The 20,448-nt window shown below is 42.7% G+C and overlaps 1 protein-coding gene and 1 non-coding gene across 2 annotated transcripts; both read right to left on the reverse strand.

Moving 5' to 3' along the window:
• Positions 1-2,630: 2,630 nt before the first annotated feature.
• On the reverse strand, positions 2,631-6,299 carry LOC130998338 (uncharacterized). The gene is made up of 2 exons (XM_057923763.1): positions 5,728-6,299; positions 2,631-2,697 (listed from the first exon to the last, which is right to left on the reverse strand). The coding sequence occupies exons 1-2, from the start codon at positions 6,297-6,299 to the stop codon at positions 2,631-2,633; spliced, it is 639 nt and encodes a 212-aa protein (XP_057779746.1).
• A 14,011-nt stretch (positions 6,300-20,310) lies between these two features.
• Positions 20,311-20,384, reverse strand: TRNAW-CCA (transfer RNA tryptophan (anticodon CCA)). Its single transcript has one exon. It is a non-coding gene; the product is annotated as a tRNA-Trp (tRNA).
• Positions 20,385-20,448: the final 64 nt, after the last annotated feature.

Genomic DNA, 20,448 nt, shown 5'->3' on the forward strand with positions numbered 1-20,448 from the left:
GTTAAGTTCCAGTGATTTAACTGATAACTCATTACTGAAGAGTATTTCAGTATCAGTCGTCAACCCTGTTTGGTCAACACTCTTTTCAGTAAACAGGCGTCTTAGTTTGTGTGTAAAGTTTCGTTTTGATCTCTATCTTGAGATCCCTCTTATTTCATAAAAATAGCCTATAGGTGTATTCCCCCCCCCCAATACACCTATTCGAGACCCTGCGGACCTAACAATTGGTATCAGAGCAGGTTGTTCGCAAGAACATTCTGTTTCTGATTAGGTTCTAATTGAACTAGATCATTTTTCTCAAAGGTCTCGAAAAACTTTTCTCTTTCTAAAAGTGCTTACTATTTGCCTTATCTGTTGTTACCTGTTCTCTCTTTTTTGATAGAGACTAACCACACCAGATTATCCTCTCTACTTATGTTTAGTATTGAAAAATACGACATATGGAAGTTTCGGCTTGAAAGCTTCCTCACCGCCCAACCTTGCCGAATGTGGGAAGTCATCACCAACGGACCAATCATCATCATCGAAACCGTCAAAAGAGTTCCCGTTGACCCAACTCGGGATCCATACGATGAGGTCCAGATCAAGCTGAAGGCAGACTTTACCACAGAAGAAAGAAAGCAAGATGAGCTAGACAACCTCGCCAAAAGCATCATCTCCGGCACAGTTCCAGACAAGCATGTCACCAAGATCATCAAGTACAAAACTGCAAAGGAGATGTGGGACATTCTTGAAAGAATGTGCGTAGGATCCGAGGAAATCAAGGAGAACAAGCTGTCCATAGCTTGTCAGAAGTTCGACTCCTTCCTCATGCTCAAGAATGAATCTGTCGACGAGATGGAACTCAGATTCAATCAGATCCTGAATGAAGTTCAATCCATCTCGAAGGACAAATACACTAAACGAGAAATCAACCTGAAGATTCTTTGAGCACTGCCGCGAGGAGATTGACAGATCTATTCAATCGCTCATCAGAACAAGCCTGGATTCAGTCAGCTCTCGACAAACAAGCTCTTCTCTGACCTCTTGGCAAATGAGTTAGACATCCAGAGAAATCTTGGAATCAAGAAGGCTAGAGGATCAGACGAAGATGGTCCATCAACCTCAAGAGGAGCAACACTGAAAGTTTCAGCGAGAGAAAGTAAGAAGCAGACAAAGGAACCAGCGCAACTCAAATCCGATGACTTCTTCAGTCAATATACTTTGTTGACTGAAAGATTCAACAAGATGGAGTCCAAATTCCGCAAGTACAGAAGGTTCCACAAGCAGCACTACAAAGAAAAAGAAAGCAACCCCAGATATTCCACTGATCGAAGCGGAGAAAGAAAGTCAACCTCCTTTGACTTGAAAGATGTGGAATGCTTTGGATGCAAAAAGAAAGGGCACTTTCGAACTGAATGCCCTGAACTGACGCAGTCTGAGCACAAAGAGCTAAAAGCCAAGAAAGATCGCAAGTTTGCGAAGAAGAAAGCGATGGTTGCTGACGATGCTAGATCTTCCGAAGATACATCAGAATCATCCGACTTCAACTCTACCAGCTCAGATGATAAGAGCCAAGCCCTGATGGCCAACGAAAATGAAAGCGTGGCCGACAACAGCTACGACAATGGAATGAATGGCCCAGAGGTAAACTCTCACTCAAAAACTCCTTATACTGATAACTCCCTGGTGTTTTCAGGAGATCATTCAGGATCAGGAGAAAGCTCAGCCGATGAAACTGACGAGTTCGAACAGCTCATGACTGATCACTGTCAGATGAGGAAAATGTTCGAAGATCTCCTCAAGCAGATTCAGAAAATGGAAAAAGAGATCGATGATGAACGAGCCAAGAATCAGACAATCATCTACTTTCCGGATGAAACTTGTCTTGATCAACTAATCATGGAGAACAGTCGACTGGAAGAAAAGCTCAGAGTCTCCAACACAGAATGTGACAGAGCATCTCATGAAATCAAGAGGCTCAATCACAAACTGGAAGAAACAGTCAAGGACTGCATGATGAAGTCTCCTATGATGAGCAACTTTCCATCAAAAGGCCTCGTTCAAAGCATTGGAGGAAAGGTTGCTGCAACTGATGAAGGAAAGAATATCATGATCAACGCAGTGGAAGATGCCTCTGAAAACTACAATTCAGAAAAATCAAGAGATCATGATATGGATGAAGTTCGGAAACGCAAACTGATGGCAAGGACAAATGTTCCTCCTCCACAAAGCTACAGACGAGCAAAGGAGGCCCCCAACCAGATCATCCTACTGAGAAGACTGGAAAGTGGATTTCAGTCAAAGATTGGGCAAGGAACATCAGGACTCAAGAAGATTCTTCCTCACTAGTCTAGGGGAAAGAACAACAACATCAGTCAGAAACTGAAATCAGTTCAGTTCCAAATAGAACAACATCCATGGAGACAAAGCAATGATAGGTTCAGACGAGCCAAACGCCAATCACGACGACAAGCGACTGGACATCATATGACTCATGTTCCACAACATCAGTCAAGTGTCCATCAGTCTAGAATGACTCAAGTATCTCAAGGAAGATACTTTGTAGAGCAAAGAAGACCTCAACAACTCATCAGACAAAGCTTCTACAAGAGTGAGGTTCTCAAAAGGAAAGCTCAACAGAAGAATGCTCATGTGCCAACTGGAGCGCCAACCAGACAACCAACAAAGTGCAAGAGATCATCACCAAGATCAGTTCTGAAGCAGATATGGGTTCCAAAGGGAACACGAGCTAACATTGAAGGACCCAAACATTGATTGGGTACCTAAATTAACTCTTCCTTGCAGGTCAAAAACAGGAACCATAAAAAGAAGAAAGAAGTTAAAGCTTCAATAAGAACATGTTATCTGGATAGCGGCTGTTCGAAGCACATGACGGGATACAAAGAATATCTAACGCAATATGTTGAGAAAGCTGGATCAAAAGTTGCATTCGGAGACAACTCAATTGGAGAAACAAAAGGTTATGGTGTGCTCGACATGGGTAACGCTAGTATCAGTAATGTTAGCTTTGTTTCTGGTCTTAAACATAATCTGTTGTATGTGAGTCAATTTTGTGACAACGGTTTCGCAGTGAAGATAAAAAAGGATGAATTCACTGTTAGAAACAGTCAAAGAAAGGTGGTTCTGAGAGGAATCAGACAAGGAAGTCTCTACGTCGTCTCATGGGAAGACAACCCTCTAGAAATATGTCTCATCAGCAAAAGCAGCTCGGAGCTCAACTGGCTGTGGCACAGGAGACTCAACCACCTCAACTTCAAAACGATCAACAAGCTTGCTAAACATCAATTGGTAGAAGGTTTGCCTTCTTGTGTTCCAGAAGAAGCAAGAATGTGAAGCATGTCAAAGAGGAAAGCAGACAAGGACGTCATTCAAGTCAAAGTCAGGACACTCCTTTGAAAGGATTCTTCAACTACTTCACATGGATCTGTTTGGCCCAATCTCTCCCAGAAGTTACAATGGTAGGAAGTATACCTTAGTTGTTGTGGATGATTATTCACGATATACTTAGGTTATCTTTCTCTACACCAAAAGAGAGACACTGCTGGAATTGCCAAAGCTGTCGAGAAGACTAAGCGTTGAAAAGGAAGTCAACATCATCAGCATCAGATCAGATCGTGGGACTGAATTCCTCAATACTGTCATTCGTGAGTATTGTGAGGAACAAGGAATCAGTCATCAAACTTCTGTAGCAAGGACTCCTCAACAAAACGGAGTAGCAGAAAGAAGAAACAGGTTTTTGAAGGAAGCAGCAAGGACGATGCTAGCCGAATCAAAACCCCCCTTAAAGTTTTGGGCTGAAGCAGTCAACAACTCATGCTACACACAAAATCGCTCCTTCCTCACTCAAAGACATGGAAAAACTCCATACGAGCTATAGAAGAACAGGAAGCATTCAATCTCATATTTTCATGCTTTCGGTTCTAGGTGTTTCATCCACAAAATGATAAGAGGAGATTAAACACATTTGATAGCAAGGCTGATCCAGGAATCTTTCTTGGATACTCTGGAACTGAACGATCCAGCAAAGCCTATTGAGTGTTTAATTCTCAAACTCTTTGTGTTGAAGAAACACCACATGTTGTTTTTGATGAGTCTGCTGATGATTTCAGGAAACAGGAAACTGAAAGAAGTGTTGAGAACACTGAAGTTTCCAGAACTGAAATAATTAACACCGAACCTTCTACAGTATTGGTGTGGGGACCAGGAAAAGATGAAGATACTGAAAAGTTTCAGTATCAGAAGATCAGTCAAAGGTCTGAAGATCAGACTGGAGCCACATAGATGGCATCAGTCAAGGGGGAACTCCAGTTGCCGAAGAACGAGTTGAACATGCCGAAGCAGCTCCAATTCAACTCTCTCCTGCTCTAGAAGATGCTCAACGTTTCAGAACTATTCTGACTGAAGAACCTCCACCATCACCTGAAGAGATCAAGAAGTATCGAAGATGGTTTGAACTCTATTCAAAGGAGAACATCATTGGAGAACCATCAAACGGTGTAAAGACTCGAAGATCATTGTGCAACCTCGTCTTTGATATCAACCAGAACTGCATCAACGAAGATAAGAATTTTAGCTGTTTCTTATCATCTACAGAGCCCAAGGATGTCGAAGAAGCTCTGAAGTCCACTCAATGGGTCATCGCAATGCAAGAAGAACTCAATGAGTTCAATCGGAATTCAGTTTGGGAGCTTGTGGATCGACCAGATGATGCAAAGGTGATTGGTTTGAAATGGATTTTCAAAAATAAGAAAGACGAAGAAGGAAATGTTGTGAGAAACAAAGCAAGGCTTGTAGCAAAAGGTTACAGTTAAGAAGAAGGAATCGACTACGATGAGACGTTTGCCCCAGTTGCCAGATTGGAAATAGTCAGACTCTTCTTAGCCTTCGCAGCTCACAAAGGATTCAGGGTACACCAAATGGATGTGAAGTGTGCATTTCTCAACGGAGTGCTCACCGATGAAACCTCCAGGTTTTGAGGTTGCAGGATCAGAAAAGATGTACAAGCTGAAAAAAACGCTCTATGGCTTGAAACAAGCTCCAAGAGCATGGTATGATACTGTTTCCGAGTGTCTTGTTGAACAAGGTTTCAAGAAAGGATCAGTGGACAGAACGTTGTTCACTCTCAAAGAAGGAGAAGATCTCCTACTTGTTCAGATTTATGTCGATGACATAATTTTTGGATCCAAATCCGATCGCATGTGCAAGAAGTTTGCTGATATCATGACTAAGAGCATCCACAATGCTTGCACCCATAGTGGGTGCAATAGAATGGGTCCCACTTCTATTGCACCCACTCCCACAATGGTATTGCACTCACTATGGGTGCAATAGATTTTATTTTATTTTTGAATTAGTTTTATTCTAGTTTCCATTTTACAATAATTAAGAAATTAAAATTTCATTGAATTAAAATTCAAATCCTACATTGTTAGAAATAAAAGAAATACAAGAAATTAAAATCCTAAATTACTTAAATTAAAACAAACATAAAATAAAAAATCCTAAAAATCTACGGGATGTTGTGTCGTTGCTTGATCTCCGCCACCTTGCACATGTGAAACGCCAATTCGTCGGGATTCATTTGAGAGGTGTCCCGGCTCATCAACATGCTATCGGCGAGGTCACGTTGAACTTGGGAGAACGTTTCCATTGCATTCACCATATTCGCCATGTACCCGAGAGCTTTTTGGTTATCCTCCGACGTCTCTTCGGCCTTTTTCTTGCCTTTCCGCTTGTCTCTCTTGACCGTCGGACCCCTTTGATCGTTTGTCCGAATGGACATCGGAGTGAACATCCCCGCCGAGACTTGAAAATTTCTTCGACTCGCGCAAGATCTTCCATGCATGTGAATACCGGAACGGAACACGGTACTCGGCTAGCCACATTGCCTCTGCTTGCTCCAGGATTTGAATATCACTCATGCCTGATTTCCATTGATCATGGCATTTTTTGTGCATGGCCTCAAACCTCTTCGTATCCTTCGACACCCGTTGAAAGTGAGATTTGATTTGCGTGACGTCGCGTGAAATAGATCCTTCGGGCCTTTTAGCGTTGTACTCGGCGCAGAGGGAGCCCCAAAACTTCGTCCCTTTTTGATCGACACCCACCACAGAGTCGTGGGTGTGCTCGCAATACAAACGGCAAATTAGCACCGTTTCTGCCGGATAATAGTTGCTACGTTTGGATGCCGCCGGCATAGAAGCAATCTCCTCCACGTCGGGCTCGGGCTCGGCAACGGCGGCAAAACGGGGGTTCAAATTGGTGCCCGCCGCTTGAAAGGCATTGGATTCTTGCATGAACGGCGAGAATCCTTGCCTGGAAGCATTTGATTCGTCGGGGGATGGATTTTGAGGATGTTCACGCCAATAGTTGCTCCAATCGCCTTCCATTGCTATTTGTTGAAATAATTTAGAAGATGAGGGGAATGGATGAATGAGTAGAATGGATGAATGATAGATGATGAAGAAGAGAATGAGGTTGTATATGTATATATAGAGGGAGTATAGAAATTTAAAAAAAAAAGAAAAATCTGCAACGGAAAAGTAAAAACGGTCGAAAACGGCTAGTTTTTAATTTATTTATTTTTTCGGCCGAAAAGGGGCGCGTGTTTTACACGCCCCCTCCATCGCACCCACTATTCACGAGTGCGTAGCTTCGCCTCCCCTCCTTCACACCCGGGTGCGGCAATGGTGGTGGGTGCGATAGGCCGGGTTCGATCCGGCCATCGCACCCACCATTGTGGATGCTCTAACAAGTTTCAAATGTCCATGATGGGAGAAATGAATTTCTTTCTTGGATTACAAGTCAAGTAGACCAGCGAAGGAATACTGATCAATCAGTCAAAGTACGCCAAAGAACTGATCGCCAAGTTCGGTATTCAGCACATGAAATCAGTCAAGATTCCTATGAATACAAACTGGAAAGTAGATCCAGGATCAGAAGGAAAATCTGTATCTTCAACCAAATACAGAGAAATCATTGGATCATTGCTGTATTTGACTGCGAGCAGAACAAATATCGCATATGCAGTCGGGGTTTGTGCAAGATATCAGTCAGATCCAATGGAAGCTCATATGGATGCTGCAAAACGAATTTTGCAATATCTCAAAGGCACACCCAACTTAGGATTGTGGTACCCAGCTGACGATGACTTCAAGCTCACCGGATATTCAGACTCAGATTTTGCAGGATGCAAAATTGATCGCAAATCGACTTCAGGAACTTGTCAATTCCTAGGCAACAAGCTCATCTCATGGTTTTCAAAGAAGCAGACTTCAGTCGCCACCTCCACAACTGAAGCTGAATATGTTGCTGCGGGAAGCTGCTGTTCACAACTCCTATGGTTAGTCCAACAGTTGAAGGACTATGGGATCGAAGAAAAGGAAGTCCAAATCTATTGCGACAGCTCCAGTGCTATTGCAATCTCCCAAAATCCAGTTCATCACACCAGATTCAAGCATATTGCCATTTGACATCACTTCATTCGTGATCACGTCGAAAAGAAGAACATCTATGTTGAATGGATTCCGACCGCAGTTCAGAGAGCAGACTTGCTGACCAAAGCTCTTCCAGAAGAAAAGTTCAACGATCTGTGTGGAAGGATCGGCCTCATCAACCCAGAAGAGTGATGCTGTGTTTGAAGATCTCCTCAAACAGTCATGCTGACTGATGGGCAACCAACTGCTGATCTATGATTGCTGACGTGGAAAGCAATGAAGACAAGTCTTCTTCTGAAGGAAACTCATCCTGATAAGTCAACCAGGATCAGTGGTATCGACTGACTACAATGATCAGTCGATCAGTAAGAGCATCTCCAACGCTCGTTGCGAGCGCTGGATCGATGCGGGGAGAGGAGGCGGCGTGCGCGCTGGCGACCCGGGCAGATGCGAGGCGGCGTCGAAGGTAAGACCCGGGGCGAGCGGCGAAACAAAAGGCTATTACGAAACAAAAGTATTTCCGCTGCGTATGTTATCAGTCTGCCTGATCTATCATTTGATAGTCAGGAAGATTTATAACATCTCTGTTTTAGCAAACTCGACTGAAGCCTTAACGTGTATCAGTTAAGTTCCAGTGACTTAACTGATAACTCATTACGAAGAGTATTTCAGTATCAATCGTCAACCCTGTTTGGTCAAAACTCTTTTCAGTAAACAGGCGTCTTAGTTTGTGTGTAAAGCTTCATTTTGATCTCTATCTTGAGATGCCTCTGATTTCATAAAAATAGCCTATAGGTGTATTCCCCCCCCCCATACACCTATTCGAGACCCTCCGGACCTAACAATAAGAGTTAGCAGAATCATTTGCTAACTTAAATATGGTTGATCTAAAGATGAACCAAGGAGGAGAGGTGCCCAAAACATAGCACCCACAAGAAGAATCATAAAGGAAAGGTGGGGCTCGTGAAAATTCGAGCCATTATCAACGAACCAGAAGACACCGGCCTAAGATGCAGGACACCCCTGTAGGGAAGGTTACACTTGAACCAATCCACCCCTATGGATTGATTCTCAACCTCGATAAAGCCAGCTTTAAAGATTGGGAAGTTCTCATCGAGGACTGGGCTTCAGCTATGAAGGTTGTGATTGCCACGATTGAATATGATAGAAATGAATTCATCAAAATCTTCGAGGCGAGTTTTGTCGGCATGGTAAAACAATTCTGGGATAATGCATCAACAGAGGCGAAGAATGAGTTGTTCACCAAAGAATCAGCTCTGGAAATCCTTGAAAATGCCGCCCACCAAATCAAAATCCATTTTCTTGGAATGAGTTTCTTTGAAGCATCAGCAGAAGAGAAGCGCAAAAAATATCGACAGGCACTTTACAATCTAAGATTGGTGGTGCTAGAGCCAAAAGCTCTCGATGAATTTTTTTGCCTATATGCGCTATATGTCCATATGAGGTTAGTTGATGATCAGACTGCCAGGGACCTCTTTTTCACGAAGTTCCCGAGTCCATGGAGGGAGATGCTCATCAACGAGTACGTATCACCAGGAGAATATCCACTTGATAGTGCATCAAGAAGGATGTCATATGTTCACAAGAAGCTGTCCGAATGGTGCCAGAAGGCGGCGGACCAGAGAAATCTCAAGAAATTGAGGAAGCTCAATAAAGAATCTCCATTGATGTGCAACAATCTTGATCTTCCAACGGAGATTGGAGCTGAGTTGTTGTATCAACAAAGGAGAAAGAAGAAACATAGGTATCAACCCTATGAAAGAAAATCAAGAACAAGGCGGAGTTCTTGGAAGCCAAGAACTATGTGGACCAGACAGAGGCACGCTCCTACAAATCAGGCCAACGGAGCGGACCATCGAGGAGTCGATTTTAATCTCAAAAGCGAATCCCGGCGAGGAAAACTTTCAGGCATACCCAAGCCAAAACCAATGAAAGTTTTAAAGATTGTAACTGCTGGACGTGCAGTGCAAAAGGGCATATTTCCATCAATTGCCCAGACAACGAGAAAAGAGGGATAAGGAAATTCAAATCCACACCGGATATCGAAGATGCCCTCTACAACCAGGAACTGATACCCGTGTATCAGTTCGAAGATATATCCTCCGACGAGAGTATATACGAGCAAGAAGAGGTCTTTAGCTCTGAAGAATCAGATATGACAGATGGACCATCCGGAGATGAGTCAAACTAAAGAAGACGAGGTTGTTACCCACCTGTAGAAGGACGATCAGAATGTATATACCAGCCATTCTCTGATCCCACAGAAAAAGGTGGTGGATAGACTCGTGGAAAAAATCAAGAATAAAACCGTGGATACACAAATATTCCAAGGGTTTTCAAGAGGAAGGATGGGTCAAGTTATACAAATCTTGAGTCCATTCAAAAGAAAGCATCATGTTTTCTTCGGCACAACTAGCCGGGAGCTGTCACTTCGAATAGAATTGACAAACAACCAAGTAGAGATCCAGTTAATTCCAACCGAAGATGTGCGGAAGGATCTCTCTAAAATAAAGCCAGAAGTCGCTAATACGATGAAATGGATTCATATCGGAGCAATTCAGCTGGTGGTCAAATCTGCTCTTTATCCAGGAACAGATACACCAATCGACATTGCGATTTGTGACAAGAGAGTCACAAATGCAAGAGATTCAGTACTGGGAGCCTTCTCAGGCAATCTTTATGCCAAGCAGATTATAGCCGAGTTGTATCCACAGATCGCTTATAATCTTCAAGATGCAGCCTTCAGCCGAGCCCTGACACTATATCAGGACTACAAGAGGAATGATCTTTTAACGGGAAGAAATAGGCCATATTCGATTACGTATCAAGTTTCGTATGCCCTATCAAATTCCCACCATACGAATCTATTTTTGGGAAAAGATTTTATTGAAATCCCAAAAATATGCAAGGAGATGGCCAAGGCTATTAGCCCTGACCAAGTCGAAATCCCACAAATAAGGGAAATTGACATCCAAATCGGAGACAAGCAGGTGCTGAACTACGATCAAATCCTTAGATTAAGAGCGCCAAGGTTGTCATTCCAGGGAAAAAGGCTTACATCAAGGCCTTTGGAAATAAGCTTTTCTCATTCCTACGAGAGAAAAGCAATCCAGGAAGCACCAATTCAAGGCATAAGAGTAAAACTCAAGTGCCCCGAAGGCTGGAGAAGTGTCTCCCCAAAATTTGATACAACTGAAAGGAAGAATCAATTTCCTTGCAAAACACGTTGTATTATTTGGCAAATCCAGAAAGCAATCGATACATTGGAATTCTGGAGATTGGGGGCTTTGAGATTCCATTCGAAGGCAAAGCCGGACAAGAAGATGACGTCCTGATTTTAGGACGGAATTTCCTTGACAATTATCAACCATGGTCAAGGAAGGCAAGCGGGTTTGAGATCACAATCGGCGAAAAAAGGTTGCTGATCCAATGACGAGTCCATTCTCAATATACATCTCTGTAGGGATGTTATACGAGAAGTACAAAGCAGAATATTTTGCTGCTTATGTTGATTCAGGAGCAGGAATCTGTACAGCAAAACGAGGAGTCTTTCCAGCAGATGTTGAATAAGAACTACCTCGAATTGCGGGAAGGGATTTCTCAAAGAAGATTTTACTCTTATCAACACGAGTAAAATAGACAGAAATATTGATCGGCGGAACAGGACAAACACCTTGGTATAAGGTTAAGACTCCACCTATCTATTTCCATGATACAGGAGCAGATATTTTGTTTGGAAACAATTTTCTGCAAACCTTCAAAGGGTATACACAAGACAATGAAGCTAGGAGGCTTGTGTTCACAACCAATTGTGACCACAAAATCATTGTACAAAGGCTCGAATGAGCTTTTAATCGCTCGATGCCAGTCAAATTCCGCAGCAAGCGTGGTGATGATGGCAGACTCCGGAGACCACAAATGAAGGATCAACGGAGATTCAGAGATGTTCTGCTCAAACGCAGAGCTGAGGGATTTCCAGATCTCTCCGAGGAAGAAATACAAATCCTCAAAGTTTCCTTGATATCACACAAAGATATTAGGGAGGAAGAATAGATGTCCATAGCCGACGTCAAAAGGAGAATCCAGAAGTGTTATCACGAGGACCCTTTGGCATAGTGGGATAAGAACTAGCTCAAAGCTACCTTGAAAGTTAAAACTGGAAAGGAGCATGAATTCGTAAGGTTCAGACCTATCCTGATGAATACTCAAGATCAGCAGGATATGAGGAGCATAATCAAGGAACACCTTGATTTGAAGTTGATCGAACCAGGGAATTCGCCTTACAGCAATCCTGGATTTCTGGTGAGAAATCATGGGGAGATCAAACGAGGAAAGCCAAGATTGATCATTAATTACAAAGGGATTAATGACATTCTTGAGTTCGATGGATATTTTATCCCAAGCAGAGAACACCTTATCAACTGCATCAGAAGTGCAAAGGTATTCTCAAAGTTTGATTGCAAATCAGGGTTTTACCAGATTCGCATGGAAGAAAGGAGTAAGAAGTTCACAGCTTTCTCAACTCCACAAAGACACTATGTCTGGAATCTCATGCCAATGGGGTTAGCCAATGCGCCTCAGATATTCCAAAGGAAGATGGATAATCTTTTCAAAGATTATTCTTCATTCATGTTTGTTTATATTGATGATATTCTTATTGCATCAAAAAACATTCATGAACATGTCAGGCATCTGGAGATCTTTGCGGATGTTTGTCAACAAGAAGGATTAGTGCTGTCTGAAAAGAAGGCAGTCATTGCTACCCAGAAGATGGAGTTCCTGGGAATTGAGATCGATGAAACTGGAATAATCCTGCAAGATCATATTGTGGAAAAAGTCCAGAAGTTTCCAGAGGATCTCTAAGGAAAAGAAGCAACTCCAAAGCTTTCTTGGAGTTGTTAACTTGCAGAGCACAGGAAAATCTTCAGTCCACTACTGAAGAAAGATGTTCCATTCATATGGAAGGAGGAGCATCGCGAGGGTATGAAAAAGCTAAAGAGATTTGTAAAAATCTCCCAAAGCTTTCAATACCACAAGATGAGGACGAACTAGTCCTATACACTGATGCGAGTGATTTTTGGTGGGCAGCCGTACTCACTAAAATCACCCCTTATGGAGAAAAACCATGCAGATACTGTAGTGATCTCTTTTCCGACAGTGAGGCTGTTCATTGGCACATCAACGAGAAGGAATTCTATGCAGTCATAAAGGCGTTCAAAAAAGGGCCACTATTTTTACTTGCAAAGAAATTCATTTTGAAAGTCGATAACACTAATATTAAGGCTTTCTTAACTAAGAAAATTGAATCTAAACCTGAAAAAGGCTAGATTACTAAGATGGCAGGCTGAATGTCAATATTATGATTTTGATATTGTCATTTTGAAATCTGATGATAATGTTCTTGCAGATTTCTTAACAAGGGATGGAGCCAACTGAGGTTGACGCCATCATTATAAACCAGAGGCAGCTCAAAGAAAACATGGAAATGCTTCAACAAGAATGGCAAGAGTGTGTACTCCATGCTAAACAAGCTGGAAGGATGCAGACGGCTGATGAAGCCAAAGTATCTAACCGTATACAAGAAAGTCTTAAGAAGATGATAATTCGTCATGAGGTAATCTACAAGCCGCTCCTGCGCGGGATCAGGGCTCCCCTGATTGAAGCAGGCGTTACCGTACCGGTAGCAGGGGATTCAAGTACCCCTAGCACAAGTTCTGAGGCTAAGGTGTCAAAACCGGATCCTCAAGAAAAAGATGTTTCTAAGGCTTTATCGCCCAAACCAACATGTCAACCCTTCACTTCTGGGGTAAAAGAGGGAGATATCAATCTTAGGCCGCTGACAGGAAAATCAAAGATTGATACTAACACTATTGAAATATCTCCTATTTGGCAGATGTACCAGTCTAGATGGGAGAAACTCAATACCAGGAAGGGTATTAATTCGGGATATAGCCGGGTTGATATTGGAGGAAAATATCCTCGTGTTTGGATGACCACCGGGGCCAATTCTCAGGAGGTCAAGAAGTGGTATGAATTTGGGGACGCTAGCCTCAGTTTATACTATGTCGCCAGCCTTCAGCGAAATCAAGGGTCTACCAAGATGGATCCAGGAGACCGTTCATGATGCCTGGTCAAACAACCCATCCCTTAATAGGGGAGACGTTCTGGAACTGTATTTTATCAGTGCAGCATCGGAACCCGCAGGAAAGGGAAATCACGAAGCTTTTCATTTTATTAAGCTTCGGAGACCCGATACGGAGGCCTTAAACCAGATTAAGGCACCAGAACACCAAGTCTCCATTGTCACCTATTTTTTCGGAGGATCAAATCTCTGCAAGGCGTGCATGGGGATTATGGGTCTGTCTCACGGAGATGGACAAAGTAAAGTATAAGTTCAAGTTCTCTCATAATTCAGGACTTGGATCGTTCTTGTTGAATACCATCACATGAACAACCACAAGCTTCGCCGAGAAGGCCTTTGAAGAGAAAATGCAAACACTCTGGCGCAACAAGATGGCGGAAAGCAAAGAGACCCGTCGCAAGTTTTGCAATATGGCTCATCTAGGCCATTGGGTTGATCACATCTGCGCAGAGTGTCCTACGCAGATGGAACCGGAGTTCGGAAAAGGCTTCCTCCCGAAGCCTAACAAGAAGAAATTTCGATCCGACGAGTATGAGGAGCACAGGACTCCACGAGGACGAGCACATCGGGCACCAAAAAAGTAAGATGCCCGACAAGAAAAATGGAGTCATGTGACTCGAGACAGGAGGACCACCCACTAAAAGAAAAACGACAAAAGTGGGTGGATGCAGACTAATTACCCACTAGCAGAAAAGACGGAAGTGGGTAATCCTATAGAAGCTCCACTCACCAAAAGGTAGAAAACAAGGCTGAGTGGAAGAAAAAGCAGTTGGCCCCTACCAATAATTATTACAAGATAATAAAAGGAAGGTTCAGCTCCATGTGAAGGTACTAACTAGTGTCGGCAATCATGACCGACAAAAGAAGGTGGCAGTCACAATCCATGAGTTGGCTTCGGTAGAGAAGAATCCGAGGCCAACCACCAAGACTTAATAGAGGGGATTCGACCTCTATAAATACCCAAGCTCTGGAGAGAAGAAGGACATCCGAAAATTCACAACACTTTCACACAACACACTCTCTCTCTCTAGAAATTATCTTTGTAATTTTTTAAATTTCTGTTTTTCAAAGTTTTTCCATTTTAGTTTTAGTTTCTTTTAATTTATGTACACCAGTATTAGCTACGAATGAGTAGCTAAACAAGTTTGTCTCCTCCCTTGGGGAGATTTTATGAAATAAATTAAATATTTTATAATTCCTCTATAAACGCTTTCTTTTTCATCAACTTTCCGGTTTAGTAAAAGTTTTCTTTCATTTTCCAACAAAATATTTTACGTCGAAACTTAGTAAAGGAGGAAGGTTGCAACCATCCCTTGCGAGCGCGTGGTTGGATGAAGCCTGGGGGCAGACGGTCCGTAAAACGCAACAGGAACTGACTCCCGAAGAAGACCATTCGACCAATGGTATGAAGTTGGATTATGCATAGATTAATTTTGAAGTGATATGGAAGCATGTTGGGCCTAATAATTTGATTTAATTTTGACCTTATAATTTTAAGAAACTCATATAGATTATTTAGTCTGAAGAAAAGTCATTTGAGGGTATTTGTGAGTTTTGTATCAATGCAGGGGTAGGCTTTTAATTATTAAGAATTGGCATGTCGAAATTGAACGAATTCTGAAAGTTCATGTATTTTGACAACAAACTGAAAGTTCATGTTTAAATTCAAAATTGAAAGAAAGTTGGTGTATTTTGACAACATTAACCCTTAAATTAATTAATTAATTAATTTGTATTTTATTATATTAATTTATATTTTATTATGGGGTTAATTTCCGCAAAAACCATATACTTTTTCGATTTTTGGTTTTTTCCCATGACCAAAAAAATCTGAACTGAAATACATCAATTGGAAAATTTATTGCAATTTTTCCCCGCGTCCATTTTTTCCCCAAATTGAATCCGAGGTGGCAATCGGATTTCCAGCGTGTCATCGCCAGGAATTGAACGAGACGACGCCGTTTTAATTTTAATTAAATGACGCCAGCAGACCAGTCAATGGTCGCCTGGATTGGAGTTTTGCGGCGGTAGTGAAGCTTTTTTGAGTCCCGTCACCTTGACCTCCGGCGCCAGCAGACCAGTCAACGGTCACCTTGCCCGAGCCTCATGACTCCACCCCGAGTCCCCGATGCCGGAAGCGATTGGGAGTTGGCATGAAAATTAGTTTTGAGAGAACTGATTCAGATCCCGGCTCCCACCTTCGCCGCCCTCGTCTCGCCTCCGACCTCCGCCCTCTCGCCTCGCCGCTTCCACACACTGCCTCCGCACTCCCCTTTTCTCTTCCAGTTCGCTCGCCTCCATTCTCATTAATTAGGGCTCATTGCTTGACAAAGCAGGGGGAGGGAGACAGAACCAAATCTGTGGCGCCTCTTTCAGAAATTTGGGTTTCAGGCATCGGCGATAAGGATAGATTTGTGAACATTTAACAGAGGTTCTTCCGCCTACACTCTCTTTTTCTTGATTTTTGGTTTGGTTTTCTTGGATTTCTTGAATTTGGGGGAAAAAAACATTTGTTGGACGGCGGCGGGAGTATAGATGTTCAGCTTTGATTATGACTTCCGACGTCTCCTTAGCGTCTTCGCCGGGCAACGACAAGTTTCAACAGGTGCCCAAGTCAGCAGGCGGCGGAGAAATTTCCCTTCTGTTTATGTGGCTGCCTAGTTATTAATTTATTTTGACAGATGGAATGAATTATGCCACGTTTAATCGGAGCTACACCGGAGCTCGCCGAAAAATGGACGCGGGGAAAAATTGCAATTAATTTTCCAATTGATGTAGTTCAGTTCAGATTTTTTTGTCATGGAAAAAAACAAAAAATCGAAAAAAGTATATGGTTTTTGCGACAATTAGCCTTTATTATATTAAAATTTAGAAAATAACAGCACAACAAATACAAATTATATTTAATAATTTATTCGCAAATCGCACGCAATCTGCCAATCTCTTTGACTCTCTCTTCATTCTACGGTCTCTCTCTCCGCTCTGAAGACGCTTACCAATTACCACCGTTGCTCCAGCGAGCTTCCGCGACGACGGATTTCTGATGGAGGAGGGGCAGATTTTGGTGAGAGAGAGAGAGAGATCTGTTTGAGGGTGTGTGTATCATCGAGGTTGAAGAAAGAATGGGAATGGGGTATTGTGCTTCTCTGTGGGCCGTTTCCTTCCCCGGCGGACGTCGCCGGTTCTCGCCCTTCCTCCTCATTTCTATCTTCACTATTTCCCCAATTCCTCAAATTAAAGCTACCTAGGGTTCTCTAAATTTCCCCCTTCAGTTCCACTTCTCCGATGAACTCTGCCATCGCCGCTGCTACTGCCGCCGCCTGAACCTCTCCCTGTCGTCCTCCCTGCCTCAGCCGCCTCAGGTAAGCCTCGACCCCCTCCCATCTCTCTTTTTCCCTCTCGAACTCTCTCTGCCTCTTAACCTCTGTCTGTCTGTCTCTCTCATCTCCCTATATTGGCAGCTACCACGGACCGCGCCGGCAGCTGATGGAAAAGGCGGCAGGCAGGTTGACAGGAAAGGCGGTGGCTGACGGGAAAGAGGGCGGCTGTTTACCTCATTTTTGGGCGTGTTTTGTGAAGTTTTTGGTGCATTTTCGAGCATGCTCTGTGCTTTTTAGTATCATTTTATACTTGCTCGTTGGTTTTTCGCGCACTGGTGTTGTCCTTGCAGTTTATCAGGTTTTCGTGCACTTTGGGAAGAAAGGAAGGTGTTTTTGAAGTTTTTCGAAGCCGGCCACCGCCGCCTCGGCGCCGCCCGCCTGTGTTCAGTTGGTGACTTGATGCGAATGGGGTAGGCGGCAGCGCCACGCCGCCCGCGTTAATTTGGTAGTTGCAATTTTCATGTATTAAACCCATTTTTAGGGTTTTCTTCACCACTTTCGACCCTAGCAGCCTCCTAAAGCGATTTTTACATATTTTTCTTAGTTTTTTAGAGCTTTAAAACTTGTTGAAACATCTTTTGATTCCACGGATCGTTGTTCATCGCGTAGATTATTTTGGATTGCAACGTTGGAAATCTCGTTTGAATGATTGTAAGACTCTTAGATTGATATTTTCCTGAATTCTGGTTTGTTCTCGGTTTATTTATGAATTTGCTAGTGATGTTTGAGATTTATTTGCGTGCTTTAATTGCTTGATGTTCTTCAATTATTTATTTTCTAGTTAATTACTTTTACAAGTTTTCGCTTTCGTTTAAGATTGTTGAGTTGATTAGTCGAGTTTATGAGTTTGTAATTGTGGTCATGTTCATGCCTTGGTTGTCTACAATCGTTGCATTTCGTTCATTGATTTCTTTCCCGCGATTAGGTTAGATTAGTGCCATCTAGGAAATAGTCTTTTATTGCCTCAGTTATTTCCCGTAGCCTCTTTTCGTTGGTTGATTATCTTTCATTTATGTTAGCATGAGTTTCATAATGTCTTTTAATTAGTTACTTTGCTTTCTTGTTGGTTATTTTATGTCTAGAAGGTTAGAGAGTTTGCCCGACCCAACTTCCGATTAGAGTGTTTAGGTTTTCTTTCCCGTATCCTGTGAGTAGCACGATTAAAGCCCTGTTTAGCCTTCCTTGTGAAACGACTTGGGTTAGCTTACTACACTAGGATGACCTCGTGCGATTGCGAGTCAATCTAACAAGTGTTTTAGGTTGAGTCAAATTTTGGCGCCGTTAGCGGGGAGATGTCGCATCTGTGCGCCCAAGTGTCTGCTTATGACGCTCGCATGGCTTCCGACAATCAGCACCTAGCTGATAATGATGACAGTCTACAGGCATTCCAAGCTCAGTGGACTGACATCTCTTTGCAGCATCGTGACCAGTTCCACCACCTCCCGCCCCCGCCTCCGGGGCCTCTGTGAGCAACTTCCTTCCTTTCTCCTTGTACATTTTTTGTTTTCTTCTTTATTTTTTTTCTTGTCTCTTTTTACTATTTTAGTGTTTATTTCTGTTGCTCCCTGTGTTGGTTCGTGTTACCACCCTCTCACTCCGCCACGGACTCATTGGCTGCACTTCATTTCAGGGAAGTTCTCTAACTTTCATGTTTGTATGCCCTGAGGACAGTGCATGTTTCTACGTATGAGGGGGGTGTGTGTGTTTTGTTGGGGACCTTAGGGTGTTTGGTATGCGTTGCATGTGTGCTGCATTGGTCGTGGATTGTATTTTCTGGGACGACTGTTTCCCTTGTTATGCTTGCATAGACTGCTTGGTTTAGGGCGAATGGTCCCCTTGCTCTGATTATTTGATGGTCTTTGAGTACACCCTTGATTTTGATGAAGTTTCGCTAGTGATTTTGGTTTTGTGTTGGTTTTGGTTGTTGTCCTCGTTCATCTTGATTGATATATTCCTGAGTAGTGCTATGGGTTTAACGTTTTGGATGCAACAACCTGATGAGCAACTCTTGATGTGATTTGTCTGGTAGATGCTAGGGGGAGTGTTTTCATTGCAATTTCCTAATATCTTATCTCCTGTGCAAATGTGGTTGAATTTTGGTTTGTTATTGAGTTCTTGATAGCTCTGGGTCTCAGCTCCTTTGATGTTTAATTATGAGCATGGGAAACCACGCGAGAACAATTTGGATTACCTCCAAAAGTTGTAATCTCGTGAAACATGGCTTATCTGTCAAGAACAAGAAAATAATGAGACTAAAAAAAAGAAAAAAAATGAGATTTGATTGTCAAGGCGATTGCATTAGGAAATTCACTCCTAGCGGAGAACTGGGTCTGATCGGATTGAGTTGTATTATCCTGTTGTTGCATTTTATGGCTTTAACCTTGTACACTTTGTGGAAATGTGGCAATCTTAAGGGATTTGGATTGGTTTGAGATTTGTTGGTGAGTAGGATCACTAGTGGTTTTCGTTTGATGATGTGGGTGTTGCTTGACCTCATTTCTGGGCGTGTTTTGTGAATGTTTTGGTGCATTTTCGAGCATGCTTTGTGCTTTTTAGTATCATTTTATACTTGCTCGTTGGTTTTTCGTGCACTGGTGTTGTCCTTGCAGTTTATCAGGTTTTCGTGCACTTTGGGAAGAAAGGGAAGTGTTTTTGAAGTCTTTCGAAGCCGGCGACCGCCGCCTCGGCGCCGCCCACCGGCTCACGCGAACGCTACCGCGCGTCCGCCTGCGGTGCGGTAAGGCACCACCCTCTTGTGCCAGCAGCCAACTCCGGCGTGTCAGCTTAGTTATCCTCATCAAGCCACTTACTTGATGTCTAGCTTCCCAACTGGTAGACCTTTCCTTTTCCCCCAGATCAATGAAGAAGAGAGACTACCTTTGAGTGCGGTTTGAACTATTGATTTATATAATCGAACCTTTCTTTGAAACATGAGTTGTAGACAATGTATCAAACCTATGAATCTATTTTATTTATGATTTTGTTTTGAATCTCGAAATAATATAGAAATAGCTATAGAGGCTTTTAAGCCCTGTTGAAGTCCCTCTTGTAGGTGATTTGAGTCTTCCCTAATCAGGGCAAGTAATGATTCTAATTGGGCTATCCCTGGTTGGGATAAAGGTATGAACCTATCTTCATAGGTAGTACCCACGGCTAAAGCGGCATTCTGATGCTCTAAAAGAGGAATCCTTTCTCTACGCCCAGTAATGGTGGGTAGAGGGTCCTAAAAAGGCGATTAAAGAGACGAATTCACCCATATCTTGTGCCATATCTTCGCTAGGTGTTTATGGAATTCATTTCATTTTAATTGGATCTATGAAGAAAAAATCACGCTCTGTAGGATTTGAACCTACGACATCAGGTTTTGGAGACCCGCGTTCTACCGAACTGAACTAAGAGCGCTTTCTTATCAAGATAGAAAAGAATGTAAAGAAAAGATTCTTTCTTTTAAAACGAATCTGTGGAG

Source organism: Salvia miltiorrhiza, chromosome 8 (assembly GCF_028751815.1).
Source record: "Salvia miltiorrhiza cultivar Shanhuang (shh) chromosome 8, IMPLAD_Smil_shh, whole genome shotgun sequence".
NCBI classification, from domain to species: Eukaryota; Viridiplantae; Streptophyta; class Magnoliopsida; order Lamiales; family Lamiaceae; genus Salvia; species Salvia miltiorrhiza.

Coding starts and splice junctions, on each gene's coding strand:
- LOC130998338 (XM_057923763.1), bottom strand. CDS start 6,299: ATGCAAGAATCCAATGCCTTTCAAGCGGCGGGCACCAATTTGAACCCC. Junction 2,698..5,727: donor CAAGAGAGACAAGCGGAAAG/GCAAGAAAAAGG, acceptor TATCTGCTTCAG/AACTGATCTTGGTGATGATC.